The 14,757-nt window shown below is 43.2% G+C and overlaps 1 protein-coding gene across 1 annotated transcript in view; it reads left to right on the forward strand.

Moving 5' to 3' along the window:
* The first annotated feature begins 11,189 nt into the window (after positions 1–11,189).
* The window catches only part of ATP13A5 (ATPase 13A5), a 35,729-nt gene continuing 32,161 nt past the window's right edge, over positions 11,190–14,757 (forward strand). Inside the window, exons 1-2 of the mRNA XM_042998340.1 lie at positions 11,190–11,252; positions 12,056–12,144. Of these exons, the coding sequence (XP_042854274.1) occupies positions 11,190–11,252; positions 12,056–12,144 (152 nt within the window). The remainder of the gene's footprint in view (positions 11,253–12,055; positions 12,145–14,757) is intronic.

Genomic DNA, 14,757 nt, shown 5'->3' on the forward strand with positions numbered 1-14,757 from the left:
CTTGTACAAGGGCATGTAGGAGCTGGAGCCGTGTTCAGACGCAGGACTTCTGCCAATGAGTTCTCTGCTCTGTCACTCTCCCATGTTTCTCCTGGATGAAATGTTTGTAGCATTGAAGAATAAGAAGGCAATCAAGGCAAGGTAACCATCCAGTGGACTGCCGTGACAAGTGTAATTGCTTCCAGAAAGAGATTTTAGTTCTCATAGAAGTTCTCTTGAATTTGATCATCAGTCACAGAAAGGTCAACTCCCATCGCTGAGGAGTAAAATCCAATAACCAGAGCCCTACAGCCTATTTTGTGGGAGCAGATATAGCTCTGGTTTGTGATTTCGGTCTCCAGAAGCAGAAACCTATATCTTTGCTTGAATTTTGCTCGGCCTCCACTTTGTCCAGCATTTTCGAGTCATATGGACTCTGTCTTGGCTTTAGGCTAACCTCCCTCATGCCAATTGGTAGCTCATTATTGCCAGCACTCGGTAATTCACTCACTCCAGGCATACAGGGACTTTCCCAACTCAATACCTTTGCTCATGCTGCTTTCTTTTTGGGGGCATCGATAATTCTTACTCTCATCCCCACATGCCCAAATCCCACTCATTCTCAAGACCCAGTTAGAATGCCACCTGGTCTGCAAGCCAGAAGGGAGATCTCTTCTGTCTACACACTGCTCGCACTCCTCAAATGTCTCCTTTGTGTGGCAGGCACCTCTTTTGATCATGCATTATGGTCCTGTGCCATTTTGAATTCCTCCAACTCCCACCCAACTCCACTTTAACTAGAGTGCACATTCTCTGAGGGTAGGGACCAAGCCTGATACTTCTCATCTGCCCACTCGGCACCCAGCACAGGGCAGTGGTTGGGGCTCGGCAAGCAGCTGTGGCATGATTGAATAAAAAATATAATCACTAGGACATTTTGTTGATTTATTTTTCCTCCTTTGTCTGTGAACATCTGCTTTCCATGCAGTACAAAGAAGCTGAACTAAAACAATAGGACTATGAATAAAAACACAAAGTGCAAAGTATAGTGATTCCAACATGGAAGCTTCATCAGTCCAGCTGCCCATTTACATGGCAGAGTGCGGAGGTATGCTGTGGAGTTAGATGGGTTAGGCATGTGTTGCAAAGACATTCTCAATGTGTAGGGGACCCAAGGAGTGAATGTGTGTGCAGGGACAAAAGCTCTCTCAGGGATATGCTCAACCCAAGGGGAGGGAAAACTGGGGCAGGGCACTTTGTTTAAAAACCAAGGGACAAGGTTTTGGAGGACAAGGGAAGTTTGAGTACGACTGGGTGTGTATTCTCTCTGTTCTCTGGTTTCACCCTAACTTTCAGAACTTTTGCAAGGACTTGGGAAGCTGTGATGGAGAGAGAGGGAGGGCAGTGAGGGAGAGACAGAAAGAGAGGAAGAGCTAAACCGTCCTGTGTTCTGTGTGTCACAGTGCAATAAAAGGCGGGTGGAGAGAATCCTGACAGTGTCGTGGCTGTGGGAGCACAGATGCATGTTGCTAATGGTGATCGTATCATGCACAGACACATAGGTAACAAGTAACATGGACAGTCTGAACATGTCTCCAAATGGCTAAAGGAGATAGAAAGTGCCTGAAGGGGATGGAGAATGGACAAGTGACACAGAGTGGCCATGCAGTCACAGAAGTCTGGGGACCCTGGCAACCAATCTCAGGGTCAGACAAGGCCCACAGAAGCCTCGGGCAGGAGCAGAGATCATCTCAGAGTGGTGACCTGTGGTACCTAGAGCCAAGCCCGGTGGCAGGAGGGGAGAGCATGCTGTGAGTAGGAGCCCTACAAGCAGCATCACTTGCAGAGGGCTTCTGTGGAAATTCTCAGTGACTCAGGAGGGACTTCAGAGTGGTAGGCCATCTGGGATCCAGGTTGTTCCAAGTTTATGTTAAGCAGAAAACATAACTTATAAAGATAGGAAAGATTCCTCCCCCCTAGGTGAATGCCTATTTAGTGGAAGTCCATACAGGAACATGTAGGAGGGATACTCTGAGAAAGCTCCACAGAGCCCTAGCCACTCTGTCCCTGGCCTGCATACGGACAGAACAAAGCACAAGAGGAGGTGACTGCACAACTGGCTGGATCCTGTGGTCTGAAAGCTGAGCCAATTCTGTCCTCACCTAACCCGAGGCTAGCCTTGAGAATTTGGTGAACTTGATAGTCTTAAGAATCAAGCCACCATCCATGACTAATTGGAAACCGGTTTGATTTGAGGCTAATTTTGTAGGTCTGGATCCTCCCTAATGGATCCCAGAAACTGATTTGGTCTGGATGCCAAGAGTGGTAGTTGGGAAAGGCCAAATCTTTGTGTATCCACCCACAGCTCTGCCTAGCACAGTGGGGAAAGTTCACAAGTGTCCCAGAGAAGAGTGGGGTGGCTCCAGGCAGCAGGAGTCTGGGCGTGCACCTGGGGCTGGGGTGAGGGCAGAGCTGGCTTTGTTGACACAGCAGTCTTGCCAGCTGAAGTCATTGGCTCTTATTCAGAGCCCCATGTACTCGGATAGAGTACCACACAGTACTCGGATAGAGAAAACCAACCTCAAATTTCCTTTTGGGCAATGGCATATGTCAGTTAAGAGTACGAGCTTAGGCATCACACCCTTCTGAACTCTAATCCAGACTTTCCTGATTTGCGACTTGAGCAAATTAGTCACTGTGTCTACATCTTGACTATTGGCACGTGAATATTATTTACGCCCTTCTTCATAACTGCAGATGTCAAAGAAAATTAAATGTGGCAATAGTTTCTTTTCCTTCATCTCTAAAACTTTAAGGAGGGTCCTTAAGTCTTGGCCTGGCACATAGTATAGCTCTTCAATGTGTTGTGTGAATCAGTAAAGGAGGATAAGAGAATATGCATAAATGAAGAAGGAACGAACTAACGAACACACAATTCTAGGACTTGAGTGTAATTCTAGTTTAATTAAAACGTAATTATCCATAATTGACTAATTATTTAAAATTATTCTTTTTTATGTAGTCTGCTGATTCTTATTTATTTATTTATTTGTTGTTATTTTTTAGGTGTCTATTTATTTTTGAGAGGGAGAGAGAGAACACGAGCAGGGGAGGGGCAGAGAGAAAGAGAGAGGGAGAGAGAGAATCCCAAGCCAGGTCCACACTGTCAGTACAGAGCCAACTCCAGGGCTGGATCCCATGAGATCATGATCTGAACTAAAGGTGCTTGACCTAAGAAGCTGAGCTACCCAGGTGCCCCTGATTGTTATGTAAAATGAGGTAGAGAATGACCTACTTCCAGCCTTGGTTTATAGAATCAGTAACTTGCAATTCAAAAGAGTCAACTTTATTTTTAGACCTCGTTTTGTGTCCTTGTCATCCTAGCATATGACTATGGTGAAGGCTTTTTACAGTTGGTCCTTCAAGTCTACTGGATCTTGAAATGAGATGCAAAGACCTGCGCAAGGAAGTCCAAGTTGGGGCATATTTATAGGTAGTGTTTAGTTGGCCTCTTGGCCGTCCCATTATGTGTTAGCTCACTCTATCCAGGAAATAATTCACAGCAATTTATAGGCTTCCTGTGGAACCTGGTCCCCAAACTCGAGCCGTCGTGAAAATCCCCAAGTTGCTTATTAGGAATAAAGTCCTGGGCCCAACCTCACGCATACTCAGTCGGAATCTCTGAGATGAGTCCAGAGGAGTTGTATCTTTAGCAAGCTCTCCAGGTGATTCTGATGATGAATCAGGTGTTGGAACTGGGATCCTAAAAGAATAACTTAGATTGTCCCTAAATGTGCTATCTTGCCCTTGTCCCCATAGAGATACATCTACAATTTTTTCCTGCCAACCCAGCAGTGGGGAGAGAACTTTTTTTTTTTTTTTGGTGTAATTCCTTTGGAAATACTGTGTTTATCACCCTGCATTCTCTACTCCATGTTATAAAAGACTCTGGTGGGAAGAAACCCCACTGACAGACTTCTCTCCCTTGAGATGAGTCCAGTTATCCCTGCTCTTTGTTAAAACTCTAAGTCCTCTGTTCTTTTCTTTTTTAAATTTTTTTAATGTTTATTTATTTTTGACAGAGAGAGACACACACACACACACACAGCATGAGTGGGGGAGGGGCAGAGAGAGAGGGAGACACAGACTCCGAAGCAGGCTCCAGGCTCTGAGCTGTCAGCACAGAGTCCGACGTGGGGCTCGAACTCACAGACTGCGAGATCGTGACCCGAGCAGAAATCGGACATTCAGCCGACTGAGCCACCCAGGTGCCCTTGATTTTTTTCATTTTTTAATGTTTGTTTATCTTTGAGAGAGAGAGAGAGAGAAAGAGAGAGCAGGAGTGGGGGAGGGACAGAGAGAGAGGGAGACACAGAATCTGAAGCAGGCTCCAGGCTCCAAGCTGTCAGCACAGAGCCTGACTCAGGGCTTGAATCCACGAACTGGGAGATGATGACCTGAGCTGAAGTGGGATGCTTTATCGACTGAGCTACCCAGGCTCCCCCATTCCCTATGTTTGTAATCGTCTGGCCTCATCCAGGCTGTTTTCTTCCCAGGGAAACCTCCTGGATTGACAAATATAATCGAAACCCTGATCTTTGAGCGGAGACAACATCAATTTCAGAAATGCTATTGCCCTTCTGTTCAGCATCCATCACTGGTCTCAGTGGTCATCAGCATTGTCAGTAGCAATGAGGGAGGCAGGAGTGGGGGTTTAGTGTTCACCATGGTAGTGATCTGACAGCACCGGGGCATTTTTGGCCACTAGTCAGGTTCCAGTTGGTGACTTACCTGACAAATACAGTTAACACTTGACAATCATTCTCACTGGCATTTACTGTGCTCAGCTGACAAGCCATGCAACTGGCAGTCGGTGTAGATTTGTTCTTGTGACCAGTCATCAGGAAAGCCCTCCCAAATATCAAATTACACAGACATTCTGTTCTTATGCAGCTACTAAATACACAGAGTACCCTGGGCAATGTGGCATAAGTTTTGGCAAGTTTAAGGTCCTTGACAATAGTCAATCCATTTCCAGCAGCATAAAATAAGTTACGACTTCTCTTGGAAAGTTTTTAAAACCTTAGGCAGAAAAAATGGTAAAACTAAACTCAGGCGTTTTATGGAAAATTTTACAGCAGGGAGAGAAGAAATTGGAGGCCTTGAGGTGAGGTTGCTGGGTAAAAGCCAGGTGAGGGCATGAGAAGGTGAAATCTGCTTATATAGCCGGTGGTTTCCTTCCCCCCAATAGAAATGGGTTGATGGTACCTACGTAGATTCAGGGGATACAAATACCAGGAAGCCTTAGTTCTTTCCTGAAGTTGGGTTCCCAGAAACAGACACCGGGACAGGGATTTATGTGCAAATATTTTATTAAGGAACTGTTCCAGGAGAAACTGGTAAAGTAGTGGAAGAAGAGACAAGTAAGAATGTGATTTTTGGCAAAGTGTTAACCTCAACCTGATGCTGCCAGGGAGCTTGGGAGTGCACACTTCACCTCAGTGTCCTAACTCTTGGCGAGGGAGAAAAGGCTCAGACTCAGCCTTCATCATTGGCTCAGGACTGCTTGGGGAGAGTGGGGGTGGGGAGTAAATTCCAGGCACTTTGGGGTCTTTGCTGGGACAGGCAAAAGGGCTCAAAGGCAATCCTCTGCAGAGAATGGCCAATGCAGGTCATTAGAAGAACATGCAAACACCTGTTGAGGCTTCAAAGGCATCCACAGGGATTTAACCAGACCACAGATAGTATCTGCTCTAGTTCTGTTTTCCACTCTGCCAATGACCATCCTAAAGGAAAAACTCTGTACACATCTGCCCAATCTGAAACATGGAATATTGTAAAGCAGATTCTCTAGGCAGGGACAGAGTGATTTATTCATTTACACATTATTTATTGAGCACCTACCATATCTGCCACTCCCTGAACTTAATGCTGGGATTTGAAGAACGGTCCTTTCCCTTGAATGTGGTAAGAGTTTTGTTACTGACTTATGTATAAAATGCTATGGGAATGGACCCCAGAGCAAAGTTGGTGAACCCACGGGCCACGAGGGCTACCAAACCTGGACGTATAAACCATTAGGAAAATATAATCGACTCCATAACAGATTAAGTCAATTAATACTTATTCAATGACTGAAGATACAATACTTTTAAAATCACAGCATAAGCAAGTGCATGAGAAAGAATAACTTTCAATGCTCCACACCAAATTACGGTATCTGCAATGCATCTGAAGCTAATTTTTTAAACTCTTTTTAATGTTTATTTATTATTGACAGAGAGAGAGAGAGACAGAGCATGAGTGGGGGAGGGGAAGAGAGAGAGGGAGACAGAGAATTCGAAGCAGGCTCCAGGCTCCGAGCTGTCAGCACAGAGCCTGACGTGGGGCTCGAACTCACAGAGTGTGAGATCATGACCTGAGCCAAAGTCGCACGCTCAACCGACTGAGCCACCTAGGTGCCCCAACTAATTTTATAATCAAAACCAAGAAGATCCTAAGGTTTGATGCAGGCTCTCATACTTGACCCCCATGAGGGCCATGGAAGAGCTGGCCCAGCTACCTAACTTGTGTCTCTGTCCCCTACAGAGGGCAGCTGAATGGGCAGCCAGGCTTGGAACAAGAGCAGAAATGAGAACCTCATGAATCAGGAGTCAGTTGTAAGTGGGGGAGGTGGAATACCTTTTCCCCCTTGCTTCACATTCTCTAATCAGAAATCCTTGAGCTGCCTTGTTTTCTACTATAAGTTCAGATATTCTAACAATCAGTGACTTTCAAACATAACTTCTGGCAACAGATTCTGAATCATCCAGTTTCTACAGGAGGAAGACACCTCAAAGGATCTAGCTGAGCAGTGAATGGTTAACATATCAATGACTAGTTGGAACTGAGCTTGTGGATGAAAGATGAGCTTGTCAAAGCCCTTTTGTGACATGGGTCACAAGAGCAGCTGGAGGAAAGCAGAAAATACAGATTTAGATTCTGGAACTTGACTCCAGTAGTCTGAGCTCAAGGGCAGGGTTTGAGGCTCATTCAGCTCTAGATTCTCATTTTAGGGCCTAGAACAGTGCATTGCATACGGCAGCTTTTCACCTGTGTGGGCAGAATGGAATGGAGCTGAACAGGTCGGTGAGTCATTGTACACCTCTAAGGGATGCTTTTTTGCCAACCGCATAAAATCTAATTCCTTAGCTCGATCAGATTTCCATCCACTGGCTTCAACTTGGTTATCTAGTTTTTTTCTTCCAAGGCTCTTCAAAAAGAATAAAGCAAGGTACATGTTGTGAGCTGAAATATTTTTGTATAGTAAGTGCAAATTTTAGTTGATACTTGAAATATAGTGCTGACTTTGAATAATATCTTTAAAATTTAAGTTTTGTGGGTTTTTTTAAGGTTATTTATTTTGAGAGAGAGAGAGAGAAGAAGAGAATGAGTGGGAAGGGGCAGAGAGAGAGGGAAAAAAAAGAGAATCCCAGTCTGCAGGCTGTCAGCACAGAGCCTGATGTAGGGATTGAACTCATGAACCAAGAGACCATGACCTGAGCCAAAACCAAGAGTTGAACAGTTAACCAAATTGTGTTCTGAGTCAGGGACTGTGGGAGGAAATGATACTCTCTTAGTTCTATACTTCCTCTGGCTTTACTCTGAACAGTAAGTCCTTGTAAGGTCTAAGACTAGGCCTCTGAGGGGAATCATTTCTTCAGGACTGTGTGTGAGGTGAGCCTTTCCCTCCCTTTCCTTTTGCATTTCCTCATCCTGCTCCTCCCTCCCCTCCTGTCTCTGGAAGCCTTACCTTATGGCATATGGTGGTGACAACTTCTTGTCATTAGTAAGGAGATTGCCTTCGGGGTTCACGGGATGAACTGTGTTTTGCTTCCAGCCACAGGGGATCAAGAATCTGCTGCCTTCAGATAGAAAGGATCCGAGAGTCCTAACGTCCCAATGTCCCAACGTAAGTTATCACCTCCTGAGCACTATGGCTGTGCAGCCTGGAGGAAGTCATTCCTACTAATGCTGATGTGGCTTCTCGCACCAGAGATCCTTTCACCCTTGCCCCACTTCCCTGCTACACACATAAACGTAACTGGCGACTCTTCCACACGTGGGCCTGCAAGGGGCTGGCTAAGCCACAGGAGTGTGACTGGCTTTATCTGGCTTATGGACATCTGACAGTGGATCCTTTGACCTTTGTCAGTTGCAGATCCTCTGGGAGTTAGGGTTTAAGGCAGATGTGATTATTTTCTCTGCAGAGCATGTCCTCTGGTGGCTGAAGCAACAGCTCAGTACTTACAAAACCTCAAGAGTATCTAATACAAACTTTGACCTGGTGACTCAATTATCTGTATGGTGAGCAGGCCAAATGTCAGCATGCACACCGCTAGGGCTCGGAAGCTCATGAACTGTGGGCCATTTGTGAACAGTTGTAATTATTAGAAGACTTTATGTTGGGGGTGCCTGGGTGGCTCAGTCGGTTAAGCATCCAATACTGGGTTTTGGCTCAGGTCATGATCTCACCATTTATGAGTTCGAGCCCCACAATGGGCTCTGCACTGACAGTGCAGAGTTTGCTTGGGATTTTCTCTCTCTCTCTCTCTCTCCTCCACCTCTCCCTGCACTCTCTTCCTCTCTCTCTCTCCCTCTCTCTCTCAAAATAAGCAAGTAAACATGAAAAACAAAGACTTTATGTTGAATGGAAAGAATGTTCATTAGTAGAAAGGTCTCAGGTCTAGCTAGTAAGGAGAACTCTTTAGCCACATACTAAGCAAAAACAAAACAAAACAAAACAAATGAACCCACACACATACACATACACATGCACGGGCACACATGCAATCCACTCAAAGAATGGACCAACCAGTTTGACTTGATTTATAAGCTCTTCAAGGCCAGGTGCACCCCTGTTTACATCTCCATCGTCATTGTTCTGTGCATCCCTTCTCTGCCTCTCTTCTTAAGTCATTGATTTCTCTTGATACCCCACACAGGCTATATTTCTCACCTCTCTTGAATCTTTTCCCACATTCTGCCCTTCTGTTCTCTGGCCTAACATGTGCTCACCACCCAGCTCTATCCCCCATTCCTTCCACCTGGTTAACTTCCACTCATCTTTGCGATGTCGGCACAGATGCCACTTCCTTCAGGAAGCTGTTATCCCATTCACTCTGAGTTCTAGATCCTTTCTACTTAGGCAGATGCTCACTTGTCTGTTTCTCCCAAGCAACCGTAAACTCCCTCAGGATAGTGACTTTCCTTTTTGCCACTAAATCCCAAAGGCCTAGCACGAATGTCTGGAGTATCTGTTGTTTAACATGTAATTACTGAGTAGGTGTTGAACAGAGTTGTGATGGGTGTTACATTTTTGTGTCTTTGGGCTGTAAGTAGCAGAAACCACAAACGGCAGCAGCTTTATTAAGAACGTCTCATTAAGTTTGGAACAAGGTGTCTGGAGCGAGTAGTCCCAGGCTTAGTGCCATGGCTCAGTGGTATCATAAGGATCTAAGCTCTTCTGTTCTTTGCTCTGCCATCATTAGCATGGTGATTTTCATTCTCCTTATGATCGAAAGATGGCTGCCATACTCCAAGCATCACATCCTCACCTATCGCTTTCAAAGGAAGGGAGTAAAAGATAGAAAATAAGCTATTTTCTCTTTTTCATCAATAGGTTCATCTTTTCCAGAAGACCTCTGTCCCTAGTTGTCTTTCTTTTGCACGTTACTGTTGAGAACTGGGTCACATGCCCACTCTTAGGTAAATTGTGACTCTTCCTGGTGCTTTCAGCTGAAGTCAGACTGCCCAGACAAAGGAGCTATTCTTTTAGCAGAAATATGAGTGAATAGTGGATGGGTAAGAAGTAAGTGACAGCTGCTCCTCAAGTCTTTGATTACGTTTTACTAAAACCCAGGACAACTTTCTCCAAATCTGAGCTCTACCTCAGATTGGTAACACTTAAAATGCCACATTTGTGATCACGTATTTCTCTTTAGTGTGGGCACTTCAGCAGCCTCTCTGGCATGCAAAGCTGTAATTGTTTGTTTCCATCAACCACTTCCTCCTGGGCCAGAGAGCACGTTGGATTCTCCTAAACTTCAAGGCAGCACTGGTTCCCTTGAAGGCAACCAATGACTCTCTTAGGCAGAAGAGAGAGTCAAGTGTCATCCTCTGCAGTCTTCACTCCTGGTAAGTTTTCTTCCATAGCCAAAGTGGCAAGGATTTTGCTCAGTGGATTAGATGCAATAAAAAGAAAAAAAAAAAGATAAAATTCTTTCTTATGAACAACTTAAACTTTGAGTGGATCCCAGTGCACCTATTTTTTGATAAAAATATCAAGTTCAGTGATAATTATACAATTGTGGAAATTTAGATGATATCCCCAATAATCAGCCTTTCTAGCTCCTCCTGCATTATATGCTTATCTGAAAACTTTTTACAAACTAAAAAAAGAAAGTGAAAGGAATCAGATTATTATTAGAAACTTCTTTTTTCTTCATTAGAGTTACAATAATGGTGACGATGATTATCTTTTATTGAGTGTGACAGGTGCTATTGTTGATTTTTTACAAATATCTTAGATCGTCATATCAACTATTTAATTATTTTTGACACTTTATATATTAGAAACCTAAAATTCAGATTTTAAGTGATCTGCTCAAGCTCATCAGTAGAGCAGGTACTAAGAGTTCAAGTTTTCCTGATTCCAAAATGATTGCTACATTCTCCATCATGAACCCAACTCCCCTTCCTTAGATTCTCATTGTCACCCCAACATATCCATATCCCGAAGTTCCACAGGGTTTTTATTCATCTCTAACTAGTTAATCGTTTTGCCTTGGGGTTTTAGTGAAGTGGCCATTCTCATTCATTGGCTGAGATACTTATGGGCAGTGCAACGAAATTATTAATCTTTCTGGTTCAACAACTTAAGTCTAGAGCCTATCACATCTCACATCAGCAAATAAACACCGGGGGGGGGGGGGAAAGAAACACACTAAGCGGATAGATGAATGGCCCAATCCTGTGGCTGAGGAGAGTATTTCCTCTCTTTTCTTTGTTAGCCTAATAGGTGAGGATTGTGGTAAGAGATTTTAAAAGCACCTGAGAAAGCAGTGACAAGTAGTGACTGCTCTGAGTTCACTGAGTTCACTGAGTTCTCAAGCAGCTTTGACTTTTCCCCAAAGAGTTAGTCAGGAGGGACCCTAACAAGTCTGGTTTAGATGGAGGAGAAGAGTAAGAAGGACCACCAGGCTCTGCTCAACCAAGGAGAGGAGAATGAACTGGTGAGTCTTCCCTTTTTTGGAGTACGGACTTCTCAAAGTATCTGAGGCTATGGGTAGGTGCAACTGTAGTGGTACTGGCTTTAGGAACTGCAGAGATTTAATTATTGTAAGGCTCCTTGAGATCCAAGGGCACAATTTTATAGTTGGGGAACGGGCTGAGAAGACTGTCTTCTAGATGATGGAGTTCTTGCCAACCCCATATGCATCGGACAGAATGAACTTTCCTTCTTAGACATTTTGTGGAGTATTCAGTGTATATCCCACATCGTGCTCAGGAAGGGGTCTCCCCCTCATCATCTGGGTCTCCATCTACTTGGACAAACTCAAGCAAAACCTGAAAGTTTTTTGTTAATTCTTATGTTTTTGGTATATCTGTATTACTGAAGCTCGGTGTGCTTTGGGTTGAAGTTATGCAAAAAAGTATAGAGAGGTTTTAAGCACTAAGTACTAAAAAAAGAGAACATTGTGGCCTGGTATTAAGTATATATATATATTTTAAAAAGTTTTCACTTCTCCAGTTCTCTTTCCCTACTGCCTCTTCTACCAAACATATAGCCATCTTGAAAAATAATCATTAAAAGCTTTGAAACTGCAGGGTCTGTTTGGGATTGACAAGTTTACATTTGTTATTTTAATTGAAGCTTAGAATTCAGTGATGAAGGACTTAATCCTATTTCATAGAAAGAAATCTGAGATCAAAGAGGTTAAGTAACTTGTAAAAGGTCTTCAGTCTACAAGGGACAGGCTGGAAATCGAGCCCCCTTCTTCCCCCTTCACACTCCATGCTATTCACACTGCAACAGTGTCTGCAGGTAGGCAATGAGAAAGGAGAGGAGGAGAATGGGGGCCCAGACAGAGATGGAACACTGGAGACGGAAAGGGCCCATGAGATGTGGGTCACATAGCAGAAGGGTGTCAGTTTCCTGCTTGGTCTTCCAGTTCCCCACGAGATCTGTGGGAAATCCACACCCACCCTCTCTCCACACCCTTCTTTGTTAACCTAATAAAAATAAGTGATTTCACGTACACCTACACTGTTCAAGAAGGCAGTCCCTGGTCATACATGGTTCTTGAATGCTAGCAAAATAGTGGGACAAAAGTGAAATGTGCTCTATGTGTAACATACACACCAGATTTTGAAGATAGTGAAAGAAAAAAGAGTAAAATAGCTCAATAATTTTTATATCGGTTACACTTTGAAATGATAGTTTGGATATGTTGGGTTACATAACATATGTTATAAAAATTGATTTAATCTGCTTTTTACTTCTTTAATGCGTCCACTAGGAAATTTCAATTACAAACATGGTTCACATCAGCGACTTCTATTATCATACCACACTGATCTGGACAATGGTATAATGCTTCAAATCTTGAAGGGATTCAAAGAACTAAAACCTGCTTACCTGTATTCACTACTAAACAGCTCTGTGCCAGTTTTGATGTTTTTTTTTCCAACATGTAGATGACTGTTCATGAAAATCTTTGGCCGCTCTTTATTTTTTCTCTAACTCTGTGATGTATTTATAAAGTCTTTAGCCTAGTACTTTAATTTTCTGAATCACATGGGGTGCATAGGTCTCTCTCCTTAGCCAGGCATGTATTGAGGCACACAGTGTGCATGTCAGCCGTTGATTCAGGGTTCTCTTAGGCCATTCGTGCTGCATTTGCTTTCTAAAGGTGGTCTTGATTCTGCCTCTGAGACACAAGACATGCTTTGTTCACATGAGTTGCAAAGCCAATCTTTCCACTGGTGCTCTCCCCCTCTTTACTGACGCCTGCCAACTAAATGTCAACATTACAACTGGGAGCAGCTCCAGGGGAGGAAAGGGCTACTTGGTGTGGAAGATACAGTTTTGACAGGAGAGCTCTTCACTTCATTAATTTGTTTTCTGGGAAACAGTGAAGGATTCCTGGACTCTAAGACCACAGGTCTGGGCTTTAGTCAAGGATCTGCTGTTAACCACGAGTGTGGACACCTTTTGGGGCCTTGCTAGTTTGCCTGAAAACAGTATCACGTAACCCCTCTGATTTGAAAGTTTTGCGAGTGCCATATATGAAATGTGGAAAGTGCTGTGAAAATATAAGGAGTTCATTTACATCCAAGGAGGCAGGACTTACTATGGGAAATTTGCAAATAGTAAGTGAAATTAGTATTGGAAATATCCTCCCTTTGTCTGATTAAACTTGGGGAGTGATAATTGTTTGAGAGCTACTATTACAAAACCAAACAGTATGTGATGAATTAGTAAGAAAAATCAGGTTCTTGGAATGTCTGAATTATTTTAATATATTTTTAAAGTTTATTTATTTATTTTGAGAGAAAGAGAAAGCATGAGTGGGGGGAGGGACAGAGAGAGATGGAGAGAGAGAATCCCAAGCAGGTTCCACACCAGTATGGAGCTCAATGCAGGGCTCAAACCCATGAACCATGAGATCATGACCTGAGCAAAAGTTGGATGCTTAACCAACTGAGCCACCCAGGTGCCCCTGAATTATTTTAAACAACAGCATGTACTCCTCATCTTTAATTTAAAGACAACACACACACACACACACACACACACAAACCCTACTCAAAGGATTAAAATTGAAAATCAAAAATCACGCCCTATTGGCCTCTTTCGGGTCTTTAGTCAAAATTTATGTTAACAGCTTGGATGAAGGCAAGCTTATCTAATCTGTGACTGATGCCCCACTATGAGGGAAAGGTAACAATATAGGCGACAGAACCAAGATTCAAAAAGTTTTCTAGATTTGATTGTAAGAGAGAAATTGACAATGTGGTGTAACAGGCCTCGGTATTGAGTTTGTGTTTAAAGTTATTCTCAAACTACAAGGTGGGGATATCAATGACTTGGGCTTCGTAGCTATGCGTGAAAAAGTAATTAAAGTGCTTTATTTGGTCATGGCTGAATTTTTAGTTACCACTATGATATAGCTATAAAAAATTAGTACTTGGATGTCTCACTAGAAGCCCATTCAGCATAATAGAAGAAATAACAGTTCTATTATAATCTATTTATTTAGGAAACTTCTAGGGAGTTATATTTAATTCTAAGATTCAAACAAGAAGTATAGTGTATTTAGAGGGATATCTGGATTTCACAAACAAGAATCATTTAAAATGGTGTAGCCACTCTGGAGAACAGTATGGAGGCTCCTCAAAAAATTTTAAATAGAGTACTACCCTACAATGCTGCAATTGCACTACTAGGTATTTATCCAAGGGATACAAAAAGGCTGATTTTAAGGGGCACATGCACCCCAATGTTTATAGCAGCACTAACAAAAATAGCTAAAATTATGGAAAGAGCACAAATATCCATCAACTGATGAATGGATAATGAAGATGTAGTATACACACACACACACACACACGTGTGGGTGCACACGCACACACAATGGAGTATCACTGAGTGATCAATACTTGAAATCTTGCCATCTGCAATAATGTGTATGGAACTAGAATGTATTATGCTAAGCAACAAAAAGTCAGTCAGAG

Source organism: Panthera tigris, chromosome C2 (assembly GCF_018350195.1).
Source record: "Panthera tigris isolate Pti1 chromosome C2, P.tigris_Pti1_mat1.1, whole genome shotgun sequence".
In the NCBI taxonomy this organism is placed as follows: Eukaryota; Metazoa; Chordata; class Mammalia; order Carnivora; family Felidae; genus Panthera; species Panthera tigris.